At 36.5% G+C, this 25,814-nt stretch overlaps 2 protein-coding genes across 2 annotated transcripts; both read right to left on the reverse strand.

Annotated features, from left to right (window-relative positions):
* Window positions 1–543: 543 nt before the first annotated feature.
* LOC141667944 (putative myosin-binding protein 4) lies at window positions 544–5,887 on the reverse strand. Its single transcript, XM_074474594.1, has 4 exons — window positions 5,585–5,887; window positions 3,112–4,329; window positions 1,711–2,656; window positions 544–915 (listed from the first exon to the last, which is right to left on the reverse strand). The coding sequence occupies exons 2-3, from the start codon at window positions 4,256–4,258 to the stop codon at window positions 1,785–1,787; spliced, it is 2,019 nt and encodes a 672-aa protein (XP_074330695.1). The 5' UTR covers window positions 4,259–4,329; window positions 5,585–5,887; the 3' UTR covers window positions 544–915; window positions 1,711–1,784.
* A 439-nt stretch (window positions 5,888–6,326) lies between these two features.
* Window positions 6,327–25,027, reverse strand: LOC141664187 (uncharacterized). Its single transcript, XM_074470085.1, has 18 exons — window positions 24,873–25,027; window positions 23,571–23,699; window positions 22,506–22,745; window positions 21,323–21,469; window positions 21,157–21,235; window positions 20,461–20,644; window positions 19,338–19,403; window positions 12,447–12,686; window positions 11,544–11,750; window positions 11,134–11,437; window positions 10,203–10,362; window positions 10,007–10,115; window positions 9,318–9,453; window positions 9,142–9,197; window positions 8,763–9,062; window positions 8,530–8,652; window positions 7,614–8,303; window positions 6,327–6,823 (listed from the first exon to the last, which is right to left on the reverse strand). Exons 2-18 carry the CDS (start codon window positions 23,695–23,697, stop codon window positions 6,659–6,661), a joined length of 3,333 nt encoding a protein of 1,110 aa, XP_074326186.1. The 5' UTR covers window positions 23,698–23,699; window positions 24,873–25,027; the 3' UTR covers window positions 6,327–6,658.
* Window positions 25,028–25,814: the final 787 nt, after the last annotated feature.

Consider the following 25,814-nt stretch of genomic DNA (forward strand, 5'->3'; position numbering starts at 1 on the left):
CCCAAAATACACCAATTTCCACCTTCAACTGCCCAAAATGCCCAGATCCGCGCGAACCGCCCAAAATACCCACAAAATTCGCATTTCAGGCATGCGTATTCAGCCTTTTAAATTTTAATAAAGAATACACATGTTGAATATGCGTATTCACTTTTGATTTTTACGAAGAATACGCATCTTCAACATGCGTATTCACAAAAAAACAAAAAGTGAATACACATGTTGAACATGCGTAGTCTTTGTTAAAATTTTAAAAACCGAATCCGCATCCCCCACATGCGTATTCAGTGGGTAAAAAAGGCGGAACATCCCGCCAATAGATATTTTAGGTAGATTTTCACGAATGGTGGGCATTTTGGTTTTTCAACCTAATTCGGTCGAGGATTGTAAAATTTTGCTATCAGAGGTAAAAGTTGTGAAGTTATATTCGTAAAACGATCCACGTATAGGTTAGCTCATGCTCACAACTTATGGTAAAATCTGAAACAATAAGATTACAATACTTTCGTATGTCATTATTATCTTAATTAATTACATTAAGAATTGAAAAGACAGTAAGATTAAACCCAAGATTTGTTTTAACATCCACAAAATTAGCAAAGTGACTATCTTAATCTTTACACGTACACTTCATCTTAAATAACCAAAAAAGCAGCTTTACACAGTTGATATGAGCCAAACCTCATTACTTGCAAGGAAAAGAAAAGAGCAAGAGGCTCTTCTAAGACTCTGTATAGCATCAAACTTTGCAAACAAAACTAATAGAAAGGAAACCACACTCAGTGTACTCAAAATCCCTTGCAACTCTTTACTGTGGAAGGAAAAACGTCGCAAATTTGTACAAATTTATCCCCATTATCTTCATAGGCGCTGCACACCCTTAACAAGAATATGGTACGTGTACTCGAGAATTATCTGCGAAGTAGAAAGCAAAAAGAGGTTAGTGAAGATGCTAAATAAGTCGTAAATTGTTTGTGGAAAAGCTTCCTAAGTGAAATCATATTGCACTCATAACATATGTACAAGAAGAAAAGTTAATAAACTAACTATATAGACTGATAAGTAAAACAACCGAGACTACTGCACTATAGACAAATTCAAGATTCCAGTTTGCATTTATTATTCTAGGCTACTCCACAATCCTGGTGGATAATTTTGGAGGGGCATATTGAAGTCTACTAATACTTTAAACCTCTAAGAAACATTAGTACATTACTAGATAGTAGATATACATAGGTTCATTCATTCCGCGTATTATTCCCTAAATTCCTTTTTTAGGAAGAATTCACTGCAATCTAATTTTTTTTAGCCAAACTGAGCAAGAATATATTTAACCGCTTGTAAAGTAGGGTTTTGTCAAGAAAATATATGACCACAGATACATATATCAACATTTTATAATGAATTTGCTACCAAGGAAGATAACACTGTACATAATCTGTCCATCTTCAATCACTAAATGTGTTTGCATAGTAGTAAGATTGGAAGACGTGCTACAACTATATTCAAACTTTATATATATCTATGTATACACACATATAAATGAAAATTCTTACGAACTTATAATGTAAGAATTAAATAGATATTTTCTTTAACATGTCTTTGAAATCGTAAATCCAAAACATAGCAAAAAAGTGAATGGCAAACTCTGTACTAATGACCACTTCAAAGAATTACCAGGAAAAAAGATGAAATGGCAAGAAAGTTTACCCTATCATTAGCAAACCCCAGCAATGAACTTTGTGGATCAATCGATTTGTTAATAGATATTATGTCCGTTTTGTTCAAGTTGATTCTGAATTATCCACCATCAAGTCTTCCTTAGTATCAGGATACGGCTTTATAAGAATATCGACTAATGGTTCATTTCCTAATTTTTCCCTAAAAAGTTCAACCGCAGCTTCTAAATTTTTTATCTCTTTCTCTTTATCCGCAATCAGATCATTTGCTTTCTGCAATGCTTCAACATCATACTCAGCCTGCTCTTCCATCATTCTTAGACATTGCAAGGCTTCCATATGAAGTGCCGACTTCTCTTCTTGCAATCTGGTTATCATAGCCATTGCTTGATTGGTAGCAACTGCAGAAGCATTTCTTTCTTCCTCTAGTTCCTTGTATAAAGCACCTAATAATTTCCTATCATGCTCTATCTGCCGTTTCAATTTGTCAACCACATTTTCGCCTTCGATATCACTAACAATACTTCCATCTATAGACAAGCCAGATTCGTTTCTTTCAAGAGAGATTCTTCTTTGAAGTAAATGCATTCCCGTTCCAAGGGAAGAATCAGTACTTCTCATGTCATCAATATTTCCTGATAATCTAGGGCTAATATCATATGATGGTAACTCAAGACCTCGAGCAGCAGACATTTGTGACAATAACATCTTCAAATCTTCACTAAGCTTTGTAGAATCCTTCATAGATATTTGTTCCAAAAGCTTCCCAGATAACTGCCTTCTCGTGTTGCCAACAGCTAGCTTATAAGCATCCCCAAGATCGAAAGAACTGGGCATTACTGAACCAGTGTCGGTCACAGTGGAAGTTTCCACCAAGCGTGTTTCAATAGATGTAAGTGGCTCAGTTTCCACCTTAGAAATGACTTCACTCTTTGCAGCATTTTCCCGACCCAGTTTGTCCGCTTCTGGAACTAATACTACAATAAGAGAACATACAACAAAAACTAATTAACTTTAAGTAATTTCTTCAGTAATGCCATCCAACTGTGTATATATCTCATAAGCTGCTGATGTGTGTTTGGGGGATTAACTGTGTGTATATCTCATAAGCCGCTGATGTATGTTTAGGGGATTAACTTTGTATATATCTCATAAGCTGATGATGTGTGTTTAGGGGATTATTTATCTATTGGGGGGGGGGGTGTAATTTTACATCAGTAGATGCTAAACTCGTCATCGGGCTTAAACTTTTGGACTATTTTTTTTTTAATTTTTAGAAATCACTTTCCTCTCTGAATTCTAATCTCTATATTATGCAGGGGGGTCAAATCGACACAACTTAGTTTGTTTGGAGATCCTTTCTTCAAATCAAACAGGTGAAGATAATAAGTGGAGATTAGGCATACTATATGCCGCAGTAAATCATACTTACTTGGTTCTCCTAAAGCTTCTACAGGAGCAACCAAGACACTGGATGAAGAAAGCCTATTAACAGATGTAAGCTCATCATAGGCAGTTGTACAGAGCTTTGAGCCATCAGATGGAGGAACCTCATCAAAAGATATAAGGTCTGACGGGGCAGGTAGATCAAACTTGCTGTTAACATCTTGTGGGTTGAACTCCTTTAATCCATTGTCTATTGATGTAGTTCTTGCACTGTCAGGGGAATCAATAGCTTCTAACAGTGCATCCGATTCTAAACCTGATGGCTTAGACGGAGAGGCTAGATTTCCAACAGAAAGATCATTAGCCACACTGTGAACAGTTTCGCTGCCAAAAAAATAATCCATTTCATGAATTTGGGCACTGGCTCTATCATCGTAATGAGGGATATCTGATTCACTCTCCGAAGTAATCTCTACTTTACTATATTCCACATGTGACAAAGGATCACAATGAATATTTCTCAAATCAGAAGTTCTGCATGACATAGATGATTCATCCACTGTTTTCTTCATTTCATCCATGTGGTATTCGGTATTTAACAGCACATGTTCATCATGTTCCGTAGCATTAGCGCCAGGATCACATGATGTGGCGCAGAGTTGGTTTTGAATAGTTCCTTTCGAAATCCACTGCTTATGGCAACAAGAGCAGGTTTTTGTCTCTGAGAAATCATAACTACAATTCGCATCCACTAAATCTTTCTCAATCCCAGTGGGAGGATTGGCTCCCAATTTACCTACTAATACTCGATATGTTTCTGCATTAGATTTATTTAATGTGGCAAATGAGAATAGGCAAGTCTCACACAACTCTTGGACATCAACAAGTTTTTTATGGACATGGCAATAGACTCGAGAAGATATCTCCAACTTATGATTGTAACATATCAAATCCCAATAAAATCCTTTCTTCTCCTTCCCTATAACGTCATCAAGTCTTGAGCAAAGCAGACAAGGAATTTGCAATCCACATAAGCGGGCAAACTTTGTAATCAAGTATGAGAAACTTGCATCAAAGAACAGCATAAACATTAGAAACCATTCAAGAACAACCAAGGCCAGAGACATGGAAACTCTCTGGTACATATTTTTTAATCTACCAGAAGGTGACATCCAAGACAAAGCTAAGCACATTTTGGACACAAGTAAGATGATAACTGTAACCGTTTTGAACTGAGATCAAATCCCAAACCGTGATCCGATAACTGAAACATGCAGAAAGAGGAAAATAAATGTTAAGTGCTCTAACATATAGTGGAATGGAAGCAGAAAGAACATGTGATACAAGTCTAGAAAAATCTAGACAAAAGAAGTGGGAGTAAATACATCGTAACTTCCTAAACTTAATACACATAAATGCAAAGTTATATTCCCTACATGGCTACATTATCACAATTAACCTAGAGCATCTTGCAACAAAATTAACATTTTTAGACTAACAATTCTCCATTTTTTAAGATAGATCCAAACAAAGCCAGTGAATTCTTCATCAGTTATTTAGAGAAAAAAACAAATTTACATAACCATGTAAAATAAGAAACTGATGTTACTATGAATCTGTTTGACATTAATTCACATACCCTAAAACATCTTTCCCTGCCTTTTCAGATAAAAGTAGACTTTCTAACACCACAGTTGATTTCCTTAATAGTCGGGAAGCTGATTTTAGGAAGGACTACAATTTGCAACTTATTTGAAAAGCTACTTTCACAATTTATAAGGAAAATGAATATTAAAATTGTTTCCCAATAAACATACCTTAACCTTCGATTTGATTCCAGGAAAATCCAAAATTAATTTGTTTTACAACTTCGAACATTTATTTCTAGCATCTCTTTTTTTGGCAACAACAAACAAGAGGTTAAGGGTTCAAGCTACAGTGAAGGCACTTGCACTAATAACCATTAACTTGAAAATTTTCACACATATTTTATTTACCTAACCTTGAATCATGATAACAATTCATTGTACAACACTTTTTGTATTTGCCATTTTAACGGCCTTTGCTTCCCCCACGGGAGGTTGGCCACAACAATGTCAAACTGACCCTAAATACTAGTAATTGCAAATATCAATGACAGAAAAAATCAGCCCCTTTTTGACAAAGTGTTACTATACCAATACCAAATAGATATAAACTAAAACTTGAATCAATCAGTAGAAAAGAAATGATCACCTCGAAGCCACACCATTTACAATATCCACACACACAGACAATTGCTTCAATTCAACTCAAGCTAGCAAAACTACACACACACGAACAGAGACAGCCTACAGAAGCTATACATAAAAAAAAAAAAAAACTAAAACAGATACACGCACATTATTACTGAATGAATTTTAAAAAAGCAAAGGACAGTAATATACAAATATCATCATAATCAGAATCAATACATATAAAGAAGATCACGCTTTATTAATCAAGAATTCTCTAATCAGTAATAAAATTAGAAACCAAACCTGAAGAAACAAGAAACCCAGAAATATAAAGATAAAAAGAATCGATGTTAAAGATGAAGAGGTTAAGATGAAGAAAAAACAAGAAGAAGAAAAGGTGAGATGAAACTGAAAGTGGAGTGGAAACAGATGCGCACGTTGTTGTTGTCTTTACTTTAGTTGTAATAAAAGTGAGAGAGAGTTAGGAGGCGACAAAATACAAAAGATAAACTAGAAACATAGATAGTCGGCTCCAACTAGGACTCCCCTTTGTTTTTGACTGACGAAAGAAAGGCCCCCCCCTCCCTCTATATTCATAGCCGCCAGTCCACAACACCGCCCCAACTCACTCCGTGCCTTTTTGTTGTTACGCGGAATCTTAAAGCATCTTTTTTTCTACATGCTCCGTAGGGTAATAATTAATAAAGTGATAAATTTATTAAAATAATATTTTTTTCGGTCTCAAAAATAATAAATAGATAGTATTTTTATTTCTGGTAAAATAATAAACTCATTAAAATAATATTTTTTCTTGACCCCGGCTATTATACTTTTAAAGAGATTTAAATGTATTTTGATAATCCATATCAAATCCCGAGTTATTCCAAAATTTAGATGTTCGATTTTTAATTTGCAAAATATTGTTTTTTCAATATAATAAAAAGATTTATCATTTTAAAATCAGATATTGTAAACTCAAAATTATTCTATTTTTAAACCCGAAATTTTATATTTAACTATTTATTTATAACCAATTATAAACCCATATTTTAAAACTCAACTTTATGCATACATCCTCTGTGAGCAGAGACAATTTATACATCTCTTCTGTCATTGTCAACTCAAAATTATTGTGAGAAGATGTATATGAATGAAGTAAATTTGAAATTATACTGAGTGAACAGATTGTAGATGCATGGTTAAGTCTTCAGTCTAGCATACCGGGCGCCTTCCGGTTCACATGAACTTGAGAATAATTGTGACCTTCGAAAGCCAGCTGAACAAGGCCGTGAAGCTCAATGGACATGTATGGTTCGGAATCTGTAACATATCGAGAGACTACAGAGAAGCTCAGTTGTTCATGTGCCACGAGTTCTTTCAGAGCTGCAATTTGTATATGTCGTGGCCAGAAGTGGCTGAAGTGATTGAACGGAACCTGATGGAGAACGAGTATGGCACAGCAGGAACCAAATACTTTTCATGGCAACTTCGTGACCAACTATCATCTCCTCCTAAACCCATATGCTTGTGATCAAGATGAACCTGCGTAACACCAAATATATTATGTCAATCATCAATGTCTAACCAATTATGCATATAAACAAAACTTAACAGTGTTTCTCCAAAAACCTGATCACATAGCTTGGTATTTGAAAAAACATCAAAATATGTGTCACTTTCTGGTGAGATGTGACAATCTTAAATCTAAATGGAGTTATTTAGCAGACTAAACTCAAAGAAACGTTAAGTCAAAGTCCAATGTAATGATATTGGGCATGACGGAGAAGTGAATTGCATTTAACGAGAATGTGACTTTTTGAGTACTGCTTAATGTCAAAGCGTGAATGATCCAAAAATTAGCAATCTACCCTTAACCACCCAAAAACAATCCAATGTCCAATGTAAGTATGTCGGACAGATGGTTATAACAAGTTTTTTTTTGTAATTATATTGTCACATTTAACTATGAAAAAAAGCACAATGTAGTTTCTTACACATTCTAATTCACTTGTATCTTCTAATGATTGTTCACATCATATAGAATCTTTAAAAATCATAGAAAATTATATATTCAGTCTGTTTTTCTGTTCCATTGGCATACACTGCTACAAATATTATATGTTATCGTGTGTTCCATGTTTATCATGGCACCGAGTCAAGCCTTAAAGTCGATAAATTGCTCGACTAATACGAAAAGCTTTGACGCCCGGGTACCTTTGTGTGGTCTAGTCGTCTTTGATAACAATGGCGTGTCGCTTGTTTTTGGATGAAGTTTTATAGAATTATTTAACTAAGAATTACTTCATTAATAAAATTATTAAAGGGAATATACCTCAACATGTTCTCCTTTAATAAGTTCTTCATTGTGCGTTGCCCGGTCAAGCTCTTCTGTGGTGTAGTAACTTGCATTCATTTGCATAGGCGGAGACCCATCATATATGCTAGTGTAGAGTCCACACCCTTCTTTGTTCAAAAATGTTGCCCACCTCACGTCTGCCCTACCTGCACATTCTCCAGGAACAATATACGGGACATGCATATCATCAACATTCATTTCATATACTCCAACATGGGCAGCTGATTTTCGGTCTGGATAACATTCAAATGGCCCCTTTCCATACCATTTGACAAGGTTTATAGATTTCTCCAAGTGAAATTTAACTCCCACACGTGGCAATGGTGGAAGATTAGGACTTGGAGTTACACAGCATTTCATAACAATATCTCCAGTACCATGGATGAAGTATGTAACATTGATTTTGAAGAGAACGTTTGAATCTTTTGACTGGGAGACGGAATTCTCCTCAAGTTCTACTACACCAAGATAAACAACTGCTACTTCCAGAAGACTATCTGTCTTGTTCCCAATGATACAACTTTCAGTCTGAAAGCAAACAGCATCAAGGTTAGCAGCTTTCCACCTTGACAAGTAACTATCTGACTCTCCTCCTTTGTCATTATCTATCGGTGCTCGCCAAAAGCAAGGGAATATCCCTTTCTGCATTACTTGAGTTCCCTCAACCTACCGGTCATGACATTTTTAGTGAGATTATATAGAAAGACGAAAACTTAAGAACACTATTATATGCTTAATTAATTGTACAAGTTTATGAGTATGACCCTAAAGCTTCACAATTCAAAAAAATGTATCAAAAAATTACATGTAAAACGTACCCCTGGTTGCTGCCTTTATTTTAAGTTTATGCAGAAGACAATGGCTAATATAATGAAAATCATCAATCATTTACCTTCCAGCTATCAATGGCGCCAGTGCACTTGTTGAACTTTATCTCCCACAATTTGTAGTTGCTTACTTTTATCGCATCTTCTGTGATTTCAGTAGAGAAAGTGGCATTGTTTACTTTGATATCCTACAATCCACAGATTGACAAAAAAAATTGTTGCACATAAATCTATATAAATTATTAAGGATATAGTTTACTTCTAAACAGGCAACCTGGAGTATAGAAATACAGCTTACATGAGGTATAGATTCATTCTGAACGGGTAGCTGAATTTGTGAAGATAAAATAACATGACCAGTATCAGCCCACCGTGTAGAGCGCAGAAGTTTTGCTGTTATCGTCATAAAGGTTTCAGCAGCAGATGACGAAGACCAAAGCTGATACCACACACCCGAGTCCCACTTTATTTCAAAGCTCTTCTGTGGTTCTATCGTTGGTACAGAGAGGACCCCAGATCCAATTTCACATCCATCACCATAAAGGGTCCAGTCAAACTCTAATTCTTGTGTTGTATCAAAAAAGTTGGTGTTGGTGATCTACAAGGTAAAAAATAAAAGGATGAAAGAACATTTATTCCAAGAGACGTAAATTAATGTATAGGAAATATGACGATACCTTAATTATTCCGTCTTTGAATGACGCCTTGATTGGTTGGTAACAGTACTTGACCTCTAAAACAAAAATAAACTTCATTATCTTGTATAAACTATAAACTATGCCGTCTTTAAATAACTGTATTAACTCATTATATTGTATAAAACTTGGAACAACAAGATGTATAAATTACTTACCGTGTACTGCAGGATGAATAGAACGATCTGGCCACACTATACCATTAATACAAAAGTTTAAATCATTAGGGATATCACCAAAATCACCTCCATACGCCCAATGCTTGGTGCCATCAGAACCTTCCTTCAATAACCCCTGCATAAAAAGCAAACACTTAAAACTTTACAATGACATTGAAACATAAAAGACTGGTAGACAATGAAGCTTCTAGGAGTTCAAAAATACGAGGAGAGTATAGTGTACATCTGAGGAGAAAGGTTGTGCAATATAGTAGTAAGACTTTCATGAGCTTATAAACCTACTAAGGTTCAAGATAAAAAACAATGTACAGAATTACAATTTATCTTTAATTAGGGCTCGATTAGAGTTGAATATACAGATACCTACAGTTCTGAACTATAATTGAGATCTACTTGTGGCAACTGGACTTTAAACTTCACTTATATGGTTCTCAGTTTGTTGCTTGATACACAAGTGCTTCGGCAGTTCGCGAGGCTTCATATTTAAAAGATGTTTTTTTCCCGACCGGGGGGTGGGGTGGGGTGAGTTAGAGTTAAAGAAATATAAACGATAAAGAATCTTCATTACTATAATGTTATCAGTGCGTCATATCAAAATTTAGCGACACAAACTGGAATATGAACATGAAATGACCATTAAACAGATGACGGATTTGTTGACTAAAAACCTGATCAACCCAATCCCAGATAAAGCCTCCCTGTAGACCAAAAGTGATATCAATTGCCTTCCAGTATTCATCAAGGCTTCCATTGCTGTTTCCCATTGCATGTGAATACCTGTCAGTGCATTGAAACTTTTTTAGATACTTAAATTGCATATCTTAGTATAAACAGAGTTGCAAAATCACAGAAAGGAAAACACACTCGCATAAGATCACAGGTCGTGTTTCCGTAGGATCCTGGGCTATCTTTACTATGTCCCACACACGCATGTACATGGGACACACTACATCTGTAGCAGTAGTCCTAGATCCACCACCTTCATAGTGCAAAGGCCTTGATGGATCCTTACCACGTATCCATCCTGCAACGAACCATTTATAAACATGACTGCGTCAATTTCTTATTATAAGATATAGTCTTAGAAGCAGTTTTTAACAATTTGGATATAATTTTAAAATTTAGATGCTTTCAGAGATAAATGGTAGCTCTGACTAGTTTGCAAATATAAGTATCATTGTGAAATGTATTAAGCTAGAAATGTACAATGAGTATTGAGTATCTGCAGCAGACATCTGGACTCAATGAATCTGTACATTCAACGTGGATAAGTAAAAGAAAAAATGCGTGCCAGATATTAGTGATAGACAACAGATATGGTAGTATATGGGGCCACAAAATTCGGTGTTCTGCTATTTGGTCCTATAATCTGGCTATATAAACCCGAAATTACATAAATAATATTTGAGGATTCTATTTTCTTATTCGGTATTCAATGCAACATGTAAAAATCGAAAGCAGTGCCTTCTGTATTCAAAGACAATGCTAATCCGTAATAACGGAAACCAGTGCCTGAAGATTGGACATGTAAACTGAACTTTGACCCTGGTACATATGAGTAATCATTCAATTCACATAGGATGATTTTGCATGTATAAAATCAGACAGCTTCATGTCAAATCGGAATAGTGAGATCCTCATGTATTGCTAGTTTAGAGTAAAGAAATGGGCTAGTTTTCTCTTGTTCAAAAAATTTATAACCATAATAGTTAACATCAAGAGCATATTAAGAAACACTTAACGATTTTTATTTAATCAAGCCAAAATATGCTCCATGTTATTAAATGTCAGTTACCAGCAAGTGCATCATGATTGGGACCATATTTTGCCTCATTCCCCAAGGACCATAAAATAATGCATGCATGATTTTTGTCCCTCTCAACCATGCCAATGACACGATCCAACATAGCTGAAGCCCATACTGGTTCCTTAGTCGGATGCTTAAAATGTCCAGTATAATCAAAACCATGCGTCTCAATGTTGGCTTCATCAATCATGTACATTCCAAACAGATCACACAATTCATACCACCGTGGATGTTGTGGATAATGGCTGTTTCTTACAGCATTAATATTATTTTGCTTCATTAAAACTAAATCCTGAAAGAAAAATATATAAATTTTGATGTTAGAACCGTGATTTCCAACTAGCATTCTCACAGATGCATGGAAAACTTTAGCTGATAAGAACTACTTATGTTGTCACCTTAATCATGCAGGACTCCAAGTTTGTTTTTCCAAGACGTGGATGGTGTTCGTGCCTATTTACCCCTCTTATGACAACGGGTTGCCCATTTACAAGAAGTTGCTTTGGGGCTTTTGAGATCATGCGAATACCTACTTGTGATGATTCACAATCGATAATTTGGCCTGATGCATCTTTGAGGGTGACAACAAGGGTATACAAATTTGGCTGCAAAGCAAAAAATATGAGAGAAATGTTAGATGAGCTTCATGCATAGATATGTCAAAATTTCCAACCATATTGCAAACGTGACATCATATTATATCTACTAACTGTTATATCACATAACAAAAATTTAGACCAGTTGAAGAAACATCTAAACTTCAGTTGTTTGTCCCAAAACATTGAAATAAGAAAGTGCAAAGAAACAAAATCCAGACCAAACTATTGTACAAGTAAAATCATGTATAAGTTACATTCCTTGCAATTAATATATACATATTACATAATAAAATTTAGTAAGCAACTCATAAAAGCTAGGGTATTAGACAGAGGCCCCAACAAATAATATAATACTAGTATAGTACCTCTTTCAACACTTCTTGCCATGTAGATAAGTAAAGAGCATATATATGAAGTGCATATAGATAATCGGCATTTAAGTGCATCATGTGGTAATAGGACTTGCAGCAAACATGATACAATTATTGAGGGGACTGAAATACCATCTATATACCAAGTTATCGAAAAGATTGAAAAATTTAGGGAGAGACTGACCAGCTTAATATGTTAAATAGCACACAGACAGAGAAACAATTAAAGATAAAGGAAAACTTAAGCTCAAAATTGGTCTTCAGATGCCAGTAGTATGCTAGCTGCAAGGACATTATTTTGAGTAGTTTATTAAAAGGTGAGAATGATTACGTGCTCCGCTGTCCAAAGCTTGGGCGATTTAAGTTTTCCTGCAAGCATATATCCATGGAAACCCAGAGTCCCCGCAGGTGGTGGACAAAATTTCAAATGACATACAGCAGCCGAAAGTAGATCAACCTGCCCATCACTGATAGGCACGCTTCCAGTATCATAGACTGCAGCTTCAACAGTGAAGTTCTTGAGGAAATCTCCCTTGGATGCTTCTTTTGAGTTATCGATTACAACTTCAAGCTGGATTATAAAAATGTAAATTAACTCATTTGTTTATCACAAGATTCTGCTAGTTAGGACTACCAATGGGTGTCACTAGATATACGAGAACATCAGAATTATTAACTCAAATATCTTTTCCGCATGCAGAGGCATTATTTATATAGTATATAATATTGAAGTACATAATATGGGTTAAGAACAGATTATGATACAAAATGTCACGCATCAGGGTCAACAGCCAACTGTGCTCAAAACTTACTCAAGGCGTAGGACTAAAAAGAATTAAAAAGGGGTATCATGGTAATTTAATAAATTAAAGTAGCAGTCTTTTTATTTAAAAGGGAAATAGGAAATATTGGTGGGCTTGGGCCGGGGAGAACAAAAGAGGGGAGGGGCAGTGGAATTAGGGTTATGTTATTTCTGTGAATTGAGAGAATAGTTTGGGAGAGGCGACTGGGGACTCTCGAATCCCTCCCAGTAGTTGTAATCGTTCTATACGTTAACAGTTGATTTATAATCTAAGTTTAATTCATCTCAAGTGGTATCAGAGCACTACGATCTATGGCGCCGACAACACCTATGGTTAATCAAAGAGTGGAGGAGTTAGAGGATGCAATGGGGAATATGGAGGCTAAGTTGCAGGAGATGGTAAGTCAGGCTGTCGAGAAGGGTTTGGGGGCGATGAAGCAATCATTGGTGGAAGCGTTACGAGCCAATCAAGCGGAACAGGTGAAGAAACAGGGGGCAGACATGGAAGCTTTGGCGGCACGGTTAGAAGGGCGAATCTCACGAGTCAGGGAACAACACGAAGCACTCATCTATGCCATTAAGGATTCGCAAGATAAATTTCAGCTGGAGGTAAAATCCACTCTTACTTCTATTCAATCTATGCATAATCAACCTTCTGATACGATGGAACGAAGTGTTAATTATGCGGAGTCATCGCGAGATGTGACTTATACTCCAAACAGAGAGGGTAGTTTATCTGGGGGTTTTGGGAGTGCGCAGTATGACAGGAGCAATCAGGTCGGTGTGGGTTCTGGAGGGGGACCTGGAAATTGGCATTTTCGAAAACTCGACATGCCAATTTTTGATGGGAGTGACCCGGATGGATGGGTTATGAGGGTTGATAGGTATTTTGATTTTTACAAGCTTACGGAGGAAGAGAGGTTGGAAGCAGTGGTTGTAGCTCTTGAAGGAGATGCGTTAAAATGGTTTCAATGGGAGAATAAAAGGCATCCGATTCGTCGTTGGGCGGATCTAAAAATATTTGTTCTCGGGCAGTTTCGATCAGTTCAAGGAGGGTCTCTCTACGAGCAATGGTTGTCAACAATTCAAACTCATACAGTAGCCGAGTACAGGCGTAAGTTTATTGAGACAGCAGCGCCACTTGACCGTGTGGCGGAGGAAATATTGTTGGGACAGTTTTTGACTGGGCTAAAGGAAGATATACGGGCTGAGGTGAGGCTGTTGAGTCCGGTAAATCTAGAACAGGCAATGGAGTTGGCTTTACGGGTTGAAGAGAAAAATACGGCAGTGGGATCATAAAAATTGCTAACTAGTTCGTTCAAGTCAAGTATGTATTCTTATGCTTCGAAGGGCCCTGCAGCAGTGCCTTCCCTGAGTGGACAGACCAGTCCTACATCGGTTAGAAGTTGGGTTTCTGGAGGTGGGGAGTCACAGGCATCAGTAACTACGCCCAAGTATACGGGAATGAGTGTAGGAAAGGGCGTGGGAGAGGTTCGGCGTTTAAGTGAGAAGGAGCTGCAGGAAAAACGCTCAAAGGGTCTATGTTTTCGATGTGACGACAAATGGTCGGTGGGACATCGCTGTCGAAGACGGGAATTGAGTGTTCTTTTATTAGAGGAAGACGATGAGGAGGGGTCAGAGGGAACAGGTAGTGAGCCACCTCAATCACCGACGGAAGACCAAATGGGGGAGAAGCAAAATGAGGTAAGAATGCATCCCGAAGTGTCATTAAACTCGGTAGTGGGGCTGTCAAACCCCAAGACAATGAAGTAAAGGGGGTTGTTGGGGAACAGCGAGGTCGTGGTGCTTATCGACCCCGGGGCCACGCATACGTTGGGGAATGGAGATACCGTGAAAGGGAATGGAGTGTGTAAAAATGTATCAATTCAGTTGGATGGAGGTTTGGTCGTGCACGAGGATTTTTTGCCTTTGAGTTTAGGTACAACGGATGTGATTCTGAGGATTCAATGGTTGGAACAGTTGGGAGCCGTAACAACAAACTGGAAATCACAAGTGATGCAATTTCAAAAGGGGGGCACTACTGTGACACTGGTTGGAGATCCGATGTTGGTTAAATCCCAAATTTCTTTGAAGGTAATGATTCGCACTCTTCGCAAGGAGAAAATGAGGTTTTGGGTGAAAATAAATAGGATGGAAACTGGAGAGGAAAAACAAACAGGGAAAAACAAGGTGGAGGTACCAGAATTTTTGGCGGAAGTGGTGAAGGAACATCAATCAGTTTTTGCAGAACCCGAGGGCCTGCCCCCTCCCAGAGGCCGAGAGCATTCTATTCGGTTAAAAGAGGGGAGTCAACCTGTAGGGCTACGACCTTATCGGTACCCCCAGAGTCAGAAGGATGAGATAGAGAAAATGATCCAGGAGATGTTAAAAGCGGGGATAATAAAACCATCTACAAACCCATTTTCTAGCCCCGTGTTGCTAGTACGCAAGAAGGATGGATCTTGGCGTTTCTGCGTAGATTATAGGGCTCTAAACAAAGAGACTATACCCGACAAGTATCCCATTCCGGTGATTGAAGAGCTACTAGATGAGTTACATGGGTCAAGGATTTTCTCAAAACTCGATTTGAAGGCGGGATATCATCAAATATTGGTGCAAGACGAGGATACACACAAGACCGCTTTCCGAACCCACGATGGGCACTATGAGTTCTTGGTTATGCCGTTTGGTTTGATGAATGCCCCGACAACGTTTCAATCCTTAATGAATGACGTGTTCCGACCGTATTTAAGGAAATTCGTCCTGGTCTTTTTTGACGATATCCTCATTTATAGCAAAACCAGGGAGCAACATCAGGAACATGTTAAACTGGTTCTAAGGGCACTGACAAATCACAGCCTTTACGCGAATATAAAGAAGTGTACGTTTGGTAAAGACCGTGTAGCCTATCTCGGTCACGTCATCTCAGGCCAAGGTGTCGCAGTCGACAGTGACAAAACCAAAGCTATAGTGGAGTGGGAACAACCAAAAAACTTGAGGGAGCTTCGCGGGTTTCTGGGCCTTACCGGTTATTACTGAAAGTACGTAGAAAAGTATGCTCAAATAGTTGGACCATTAACGGACCAGTTGAGGAAAGACAATTTTGGCTGGTCAAATGAAGCTACAAGGGCATTTCTGCAATTAAAGCAAGCACTCACAAATCCCCCTGTGCTTGTAATGCCTGATTTCTCTCAAGAGTTCGTATTAGAGACAGATGCATCCGGTTTCGGTCTTGGAGCCGTGTTAATGCAAGGAAACCGTCCTCTGGCTTATTTTAGCAAACTGCTAGGCATACGAGCTCGTCAAAAATCCATCTACGAAAAAGAGTTGATGGCTGTGTGTCTCGCCATTCAAAAATGGAGGTATTATTTATTGGGTCGGCATTTTATTGTGAGGACTGATCAACAGAGCCTGAGGTTTATAATGCAGCAGAGGGAAGTTGGTAGTGATCACCAAAAATGGGTTTCAAAGTTGTTGGGCTACTCTTTTGAGATACAATTTAAACCGGGACGAGCCAATAAAGTGGCAGACGCGCTATCGAGAAAAACTACTGGGGACATTGAGTTGGGAGCCTTGTTGTCATTGCCTGAATTAAACTGGGAGCAGTTGCGGCAAGAAGTAAAAGAAGATCCATTCTTGCAACAAATCATAGCAGATTTGCAAGAAAATTCAAATGGGCACGAAGGGTTTTCTGTGGCTGAAGGTTGTTTGTTGTATAAAGGGCGTGTGATTATACCGCGAAGATCGAAGCTAAGGAACATGTTGTTAAGAGAGTATCACAGCTCTCCAATTGGGGGTCACGCCGGAGAAGTAAAATCTTATCTCCGCCTTGCCTCTGACTGGCACTGGTCCGGAATGCGGAAAGAGGTAACAACCTATGTGCAACAATGTGGGGTGTGTCAACAAAATAAGTTATCACAACGATCTCTAGCCGGGCTTCTACAGCCCCTACCAATTCCTACAAAAATTTGGGATGATATTTCTATTGATTTTATCGAGGGACTGCCACTGTCCAAAGGAGTTGACACCATCTTGGTCGTTGTGGATAGGTTGTCAAAGTACAGCCATTTCTTGGGGTTGAAACACCCATTTACTGCAGTCTCAGTAGCAGAGGTTTTTACGAAGGAAATCGTGCGACTACACGGGTTTCCGAGTTCAATTATCTCAGACCGTGACAGAGTTTTCTTGAGTAACTTTTGGAGAGAGCTTTTCAGGATGCAAGGGACCGAACTTAAACATAGCACGGCCTACCACCCCCGAACCGACGGCCAAACGGAGATTGTTAACAAAGCCCTAGAAACTTACTTGCGTTGCTTTGCTGGAGCTCAACCAAGACAGTGGGCGCGTAGGTTACCTTGGGCGGAATATTCTTACAACACTGCCACTCATATGTCAACACAGCTGACCCCTTTTACAATGGTTTATGGGAGGGATCCCCCACCACTACTCAGCATTGGACGGGGACAAACCCCAGTGAGTAGCATAGAAGAAATGCTTCAGGAACGTGATTATTTCTTGGCTGAATTGAGGCTGGATTTGGTACGTGCTCAGATTATAATGAAGGCAGCTGCTGATACAAAACGCAGGGACGAACTGTTTGCAGTAGGGGATTTTGTATACCTCAAATTGCAACCGTACCGTCAACGGTCCCTGGCACGCCGTCCTTTTGAAAAACTAGCAGCAAAGTTTTACGGGCCATTCGAAGTGATGCAGCAGATTGGAAAGGTGGCGTACAAGCTTAATTTACCTCCTGAAAGTAAGTTGCACCCGGTTTTTCACGTCTCACAATTGAGACGAGCTATAGGGACTGTACCAGCTTCCCCCACAATTCCAAATCAGTTAAATAGTGATCTAGAACATGTGGTCCATCCTGAACAGCTGTTAGACGTGCGTCATGTGGGTCCAAAGGATAAGGGACATCGGGAGGCATTAATAAGGTGGAAAAATCTACCGGAATTTGAAGCTACTTGGGAAGAAGACGTTGATGCTATTAGTGAGCGATTTCCGGAGTTCCACCTTGAGGACAAGGTGCTTGTGTGGGAAGGGAGTAATGTCACGCATCAGGGTCAACAACCAACTGTGCTCAAAACTCACTCAAGGCATAGGACTAAAAAGAATTAAAAAGGGGTATCATGGTAATTTAATAGATTAAAGTAGCAGTCTTTTTATTTAAAAAGGAAATAGGAAATATTGGTGGGCTTGGCCGGGGAGAACAAAAGAGGGGAGGGGCAGTGAAATTAGGGTTATGTTATTTCTGTGAATTGAGAGAATAGTTTGGGAGAGGCGACTAGGGACTCTCGAATCCCTCCCAGTAGTTGTAATCGTTCTATACGTTAACAGTTGATTTATAATCTAAGTTTAATTCATCTCACAAAAATTTATCAAAATATAAAACACACAAGGTGTGACTAGTCCTTTGCAGATATAAACCACCGACCTCTACAAATGTTATCAATAAATCTGACCACTCACTAGAATAGATAATGGAAAGAAAACAAAAGAGAAAAGTTCTACATGTCTGAATGTCCCAAAACTTCAGAAAGAGAAGACCTTGATTATTTATAATGATAGCAACAAAATTGCTAATATATAAGAGCATCAGGGACCAAGTTTAATGAGAAATTAATGACAAATTGAAAGCATTAGACATTGGATGTAGGACACGATTTTAGAAAGATGAATTATAATATAAAAACAAGAACAAAATGATTAAAGCAATGACTTATATGATACCCAAGAATAAATTCAATATTATTCCCAAGAAAAAAGTATAATCAAAACTACTTAATAATGTGGGGGATACATCACTTATACAGACTATGAAACCCTAGTATTAACCTAATGGACTAAGGCCCGTAAAAAATGGGCTTTATTATAATAAACTACTTAATTAATATACTCATAGCCACACATATAAAACATAAAGATAAAAACATTATTTATCTTTACACTGAATAAATATAAACTAATTAATAAAATATATATTAATTCTTTAATCTCGTTCCTCATCAAATTGCTATTAAATCTACCGGTCATACATATGATATACATAATATAAAGAGAACTGTTTATACTGGAGATAAACTACTACATTAGCCTTCGTTAGGTAAAAACATTTCTGATCGAAATTGGCAAGCCCGTTTATATACAACCTAGTGAAGATACATTACCACAAAAATCTGTACTAGGATAATAATTGATGACAAATTCACTGAAAAACGGGGGAATGGGTAATTATAATAAGTGTAGAATGTAACAGAGTAGAATAATTTTTAAGTTAATCAGAGATTCTTTCAAGAGAAGAGTGTGAGTTTAGTTTTTAAGTATTAAACACTAAGAAGAAAAATATGATATTTAACTAAAAATGAAGGAAAGTATGATAAAGAAAATGACAAATTTCCTTGCAAATTTGAGACATACTTGTAGATCGGCAGAAGAGAAGTCTTTCTCCAAGTTCGATCTAAAGAAATAGTCCATGATGAATACCTGCACATAAATTTTCTTACCGAATTACATCAGTTATATACCACATAGTATGATTTTTCTTCTGGATTATATATCAAAAATCAGTAATTACAATGGTGCTGTTTGTCACACTTTCCAAGATTTCATATTCTACTTATATGGCCAAAAAATTTGTATAGTGTCCGTAACAACTGCTAATACTCGAACATAAGTGTATAGTGATGTTCACCATATAAGTTGAGGTAATAGCTTTTAGGGCCAGCTTTAACTGATTACTCACACAACACATACAAAAACAGTATCTTTATTATAATAAACTTTAATCTTCAAAAAATTCCATCTTAAATTAATTTTGGAGGCAGGTGATTTTAGAAATCACATAAGTAGACATTTCCATAACGAGAAGATATAAAAACGTCCATACTAGCATTAGTTTTTCAGAGGGTAAATTCGGGCTTTTCAGAAAAAATAGTTATATACTCCCTCCGTCCCATTGATTTATATACGTTGGGTTTGTGCACGGAGGTTAAGAAAAATTGTAATATATTGGGAAAAAGCAAGAAAAGTGATAAGGTTGTGGGACCAATCAATATAAACTGTATAAAGTGAGTGTAGTGGAAGAAAATAGTGGATGTAGTTACTTTTTCATATTATAAAACTTTACTATTTTGGGTAATATTTGAAATGTATAGAATTGAGAGGGACATCCAAAAAAGGAAACTGTATAGAAATGAATGGGACAGAGAGTAATGATTAAAATGACCGTATGCTTCGAACTGCGCGGTCTCAAGCTTTTCTAACATGGTCACCATATTTTAGAAAGACTGTAATCTACCAAGATCGAGCATTATCTAAATTGAAAAGAAGTATATAAACACTTTCAAAATTAGCCTTTCTTTGTTAATAATATGCACAGCAAATGTACAAAAAAGTAATATCACAATCATAAATATTTTAGCACATTTTTACTACCAATTACTGGAGCTGGAAACGTATACAGGCAAATTATTCACTGGCGCCTAATATTTTTCTAATTCTGAATCAAAATGGAAAATCGACATGGATGTTAAATACAAACCCGTGGTTTGGATAGAAGCAGCACGTCACGGTGAATACCAGATAGCCACCAGTGGTCTTGATCTTCAAGATAAGAGCCATCACTCCACCTATAAACTTGGACAGCTAGTACATTCTGCTTCTGAGAACCACATGGATGACATAAATCGCTTATTTCAAACTCTGCAGGTAATCTGCTGTCCTGACTGGTATACATATAGAAGTAAGTTAATATGTGCATAATATTATCTGTCAACATTAGCTTCATCATTATACAATCTGAAGGTTGACCGTACACAGCCCCCAAAGGGTAGGCATGGCTTGCTAAATAAACTACAAAGATAAGTTCTTTAAGGTTTAAGAGATAATAAGAGATTCAATGATCATACCAAAAGACAGTTCTCTGTAGGAAGAATACCTTGTCTCTGCAAATCTTAAATCTTAAGAAGGCATTTTTTTTATTCTAAAGATCCTTTAGAAATTATCACAGTAAAGGGTCTTTCCCCATCTTTCTTTCATCAAACATTATCATAGATCATATATGTCTAATTCCAAAGTTAGTCCTAATAACATATGACTCACATAAATGCTTTGCAACTTAATGTCTTAGACAAAATACAAGTCTTTTACGGTCCCATTTTTATTTTACATTAAAACATCTTAACAAGAGGCATGTATCAATTATCACAGAGATTAATTATAAGAAATAATTAAAAACCTGTATCCAATCGCAACACCATTAACCCATGCATGGAAAGCAGAATCAACAGCCTCGAAGTGCAAAAATATCCTTCGACCTGTTAAACAAGCATATTACATAACAAAGCTGGCTTCAAGTAACACTTACAAAGTAACATAGCCTCGAAGCTGGTTCCCTGTCATACCTTCCCATTCTTTTGGTAGGTTGAAGTATGTCCTGTAGCATCCAGTTGGATTATCATCAGAAACACTAGGCGGATTAAGAGGAAATGGATATACAACATTTGTGTATATAGGACGACCAAATCCATGCATCTCCCAGTTAGAAGGTACTGCACCAATAACATAAAAGAAAATATATATATAAGACAACAATAATAAGATAATAGATCTAAAAGTAATTTGCAAATGGTAAATTTTAAAAGTTACATTCATCTTAGCCTATAAAGAACTTTGAGAACAAAGAATGTACTGTTGAAAGAAAAACATAAAGGTTAAATTTCCTGTCCAGCTCTCTTTATCTTGTTGTACTATTACTACTTAACTTTTTCTTCCTCTTTTCTCTCCTCTTGCAAGTTCGGATGATCAATACTTATGATATAAAATTGGGATAATCACTAGACTGAACAGCTAATGTTAATTTCAAGCTATTTTCGGTTAGCCAAGAAAAATCCTGTCAAATAGTCATTTAATAGAAAATACACTTCTACTCCTAAACTAGGAAAAGCAATATTGCAAATAGTATGGTAACAGATAACTCTGGGCACATTTAACAGCTGTCACAATTTAAAACGTTTTTCAGAAGCAAAATTTAGATATTTCATGTGAAAAACCACATTATCACAACAAATTGATAATTAGTTAAGCAGTCTCAACATTGATATGCTTTAAAAAGTGAAGATGAAACATTGGTCCCTAGATATGCTAGAGTTTGTGCAAATGATCGTTACTTTACTTTGGGTGAAAATATGGAACAAGGCAGACCGATCAGGTGATACAGTGTGACAAACAGGAATCAGTAGCCCTAGGCATTGGTATTTAGATGTCTATGGACTATGATGAATCATTTAGAAGGATAAATAGTCATGAACCTAATTCATTACCATTTATTTTTAGAGTTCATTCCTTTTTTTTTTTTTGCTAAATGCTTTTTTTTCTAAATATTACTGATGTAAATTCTGGGATAAAGTGGCCTTCCGAATATTAGGATTATTATTTATTTGATTTGCTGTATGAAAAGGTTAAGAACAATGCATCATATAATATTAGTAGCAAGAAAATACTTTGGAAAACTAATAAATGAAAATGGTCGTTTTCAAGGTGAAAAAAAACTGATGCATTTAGAACTTAAAAAATAAGAATAGGTACCTGGTATTTTATCCCATGTTGAATCTTGGAACGAAATATCATAAAAGTTTGAAGGGACACTGACAGGAGAGGAAGCAAGCAAAAATTTCCAATAACCGGACAAGGATTTCACGTAAGGCAAACCCTTGACCCAAAAAGCAGCACAAGTCAGAGCCTGAGAAACAGCATCATCATCCCAAACCGCTGATTGAGATGCCACTAGGTTCACTTTGCTGCGCTCGTGCCAGTATCTAAGAGACCCTATTCGTATATATAACATTTACACAGACAATGAGTAATGAGATTCATCAGGTATGCAGCTTTTTAAGTAGAAACCAAAAAGTAAAGGTTCCAAATATATATACTGCATGACAACACTTAAAACATGTGACATACATTGAAATCAAGTGTATATCTATGATTGTGCATCCTTTCCTTTTCCTTTCTTTTTTTATAAGAAAAAAAGCGCAGACATCAATTAATTCTGAATTTCAAGTAATGTCCTCATCTTATAATTGACCATCATAACAGTGACCAACCAATCAAAACAGGAACCCAATTATATATCAAATGCATTAACAATGAACTTAAAATCCTACAGAGTTCAAGTAAAGCTCCCAATTAAAAAATACAATGTCTAAGAAAAACCTGACTGGATGCATCACTGTTGCTACATCATAGTGGGAGCCTATTTTACAGAATAATTCCATAATTTCAAGTTTATCTATGTTCTGGAACCTGGATAAGGCAAATAGGGAGGACAGAGGACTAGAAGTCAAACAATGAACCAACTTTATTTTTTTTTTGCTAAATAACAATGAACCAACTTTAAGTGCTACTCTATCAAGATCACACAATTACTCGAGCATTAACTTATAGGACATGCCTCTGCACAAGAATTTTCCATGCCCATAATAACCTACTTTTGCTGCTAAACATAATTTCCGTGAACATATTTTTTTGTAGTTTCATACATTTTCACATATACACATTTGAAAAAAAAATAAACAGAACCTATCACCAAACAAATTTAAACAATGACTATAACTGCTATGAGAACCAAGAACATAGAGTATTGATAAATACCTTCAACTGAGTCCTGGCAGCGCAATGTAACATGAGCATCTCTCTTGTTCCACTTGATAAAAGATGGATCTTCATAAGCCTTATATCCATTTTTGGGAAGCGGAACAGGAGGACCAACCAAAGCCATTCCTAAAGGAGAGAAATTTGAAAATTGATATTTACTAAGCCAGACTATATTTATTATGTAAATGTCAGAAAACAAAAAAGCGATATAAACTTAAATTGAAAAAAGAAGACTGTATTAGATGGCATTTCAGTTTCAGAGGATAACATACTGACCAGAATTGGCAAGCTAAGCAAACTTTAATCTGGTGGAAAACACAGAGTAAAGCCCTAGTCCGTCTTCTATTCCTAGAATAGATTAAGCAGCAATAGTTCATAAACTATCATAAGGTTTATGTGATACTTTAATTTTTTAAGTGTGAGATCACTTGGAGTAAACTTATACAAGGTAAAGTTGTATTCTATTTCTCCAAGTAATCTTAATTTTATTTTATTTTTGAATAGTTAGGCTTAGATGCCTTACAAAATGTCTCAGACATCTTGGGGGTGAGCGGGAATTAAACAGGAACAACAACAAGATATAAGCTCTTACTACTTGAGCTATCTCATCGTGCTCCCAAGTAATCTTAATTAGTTTACCGGAAAAGGGTATAAATGATATAAGTGCAATTCAAAATCTAGTAAGGTACAGCCTGTCAAGTAGCATAGAAACATGAGAAAAACACTCAAAATCGGCAATCTGAAAATCCCAATACACCTAAACAGAGAATCATCCAAACAAGAAGTGCTGGTCCTGGATTATGAAAACCAGAATACTGTTATTGATGGTTCTTTTAATCTTATAGTTTCTTTCCATTTTAAATCTTTTTTGCTAATTTTAATCTTATAGTTGCATTATTAAAGAAGCAATGATCTACCCAACCAAAATCTATAGTTTTAAGTTACCTGTGCTTCAAATGTTCGAAGTGTATGAACTGCCCCAGTCAACACACACATGTATTTACATACAATATAATCCAAGAGGATAACACAGATCCTCTGCATCCCAAGAATTAATAAAATCAATAATATGTAAACTGGGCAATCTACAACTATAATCAAATGATACATGTATCTGTATCAACATAATATCAAAAGTAAATACAGGAACATTCGATCAAAAATCATCCCAGCCCATATTCTAAAAAAAATGAAATTTATCGAACACCATTTAGAGTTTAACACAGATTGAGGATTAACAACACATGAATATATTTGTTACAAATTTTTAAAAAAAATAATAAAAAAATGATAGCATACCCAGTAACAAGTTTTGAAGCAGAAAAGGATCTAATGGCAGAAGTGCAGAGAAAATAGATTTTTAACTAGTTTGAGTAGTGTATCATCATGTGTACTTTGGTCTCACTGGTGTACCAGTGTATATAGTATAGATATAGATATACATTGGTCGCCTGCCACGTTTTGTAATAATCAGATCATTACCCATTTACCCTTTTTGCATTCTTTTCCACTTGCGGGCGTGGGGGACCATGAAATCATTTTCACGGTTACGTAATTTTATTATACTCCTATTATTATTATTATCCTGTCGCACCTTATTTTGTCATGTTATTTAATGTTTTATTTACTCCATATACTAGCCTATAATAATATAGTATAGATACTTAGGTAGCACACCTTGTGATTTGTCTTGTATTAATTTCTTATTAATAAAATGGAAACTAATGATTTTTTTTTGACAAATACAGAAAATATTCATTAAATTGAATATAATAAAGCCGGGACAAACCTCAAAATGTCGATACAACCAGGTGATTAAACAAATAACATACTAAAATCAATTAGAAGATTTGTTTCCTGATCGTTTAACACATAGAATTTAAAAATTCTTGAAGCTAAAAACGAAATCAAAGACATCCCAAGCGATCCAAATTGCACCAGCATCTCTGAAGATAACAACATCGCAATTGACCATATCACGTAAAAACTATGATTAGCCCAATTTTCAGAAACAACAATCGCATAAAATGAGATTGAAGAAGCGGCACTCCAGCTATCTACATGCCGGATACCAGCTATAAACATGCCGAAAGTGTAAACCCATAAAAGATGAACAATCTTTGGTTGTGAAAGGTGAGCTCTTGCAATAATCATCACCGTCCCAGATTCGATACAGGTTTTGCAGATCACCAAAAATATCAGCAACTTCGTCCTCAACAGATCCAATACCAAGTTAACCCA

This window comes from Apium graveolens, chromosome 6, assembly GCF_009905375.1.
Source record: "Apium graveolens cultivar Ventura chromosome 6, ASM990537v1, whole genome shotgun sequence".
Classification (NCBI taxonomy): Eukaryota; Viridiplantae; Streptophyta; class Magnoliopsida; order Apiales; family Apiaceae; genus Apium; species Apium graveolens.

What these genes read in the sequence shown, in the direction of transcription:
- LOC141664187 (XM_074470085.1), bottom strand. Translation starts at nt 23,697, where the DNA reads ATGGCTTTGGTTGGTCCTCCTGTTCCGCTTCCCAAAAATGGATATAAG. An exon ending in TGCTTCTATCCAAACCACGG is followed by an intron (nt 19,404 to 20,460) that starts GTTTGTATTTAA and finishes ATTTATGTGCAG; the next exon opens with GTATTCATCATGGACTATTT. An exon ending in CGACCTGTGATCTTATGCGA is followed by an intron (nt 10,116 to 10,202) that starts GTGTGTTTTCCT and finishes ATGCACTGACAG; the next exon opens with GTATTCACATGCAATGGGAA.
- LOC141667944 (XM_074474594.1), bottom strand. Translation starts at nt 4,258, where the DNA reads ATGTGCTTAGCTTTGTCTTGGATGTCACCTTCTGGTAGATTAAAAAAT. An exon ending in AGAAGCTTTAGGAGAACCAA is followed by an intron (nt 2,657 to 3,111) that starts GTAAGTATGATT and finishes CTCTTATTGTAG; the next exon opens with TATTAGTTCCAGAAGCGGAC.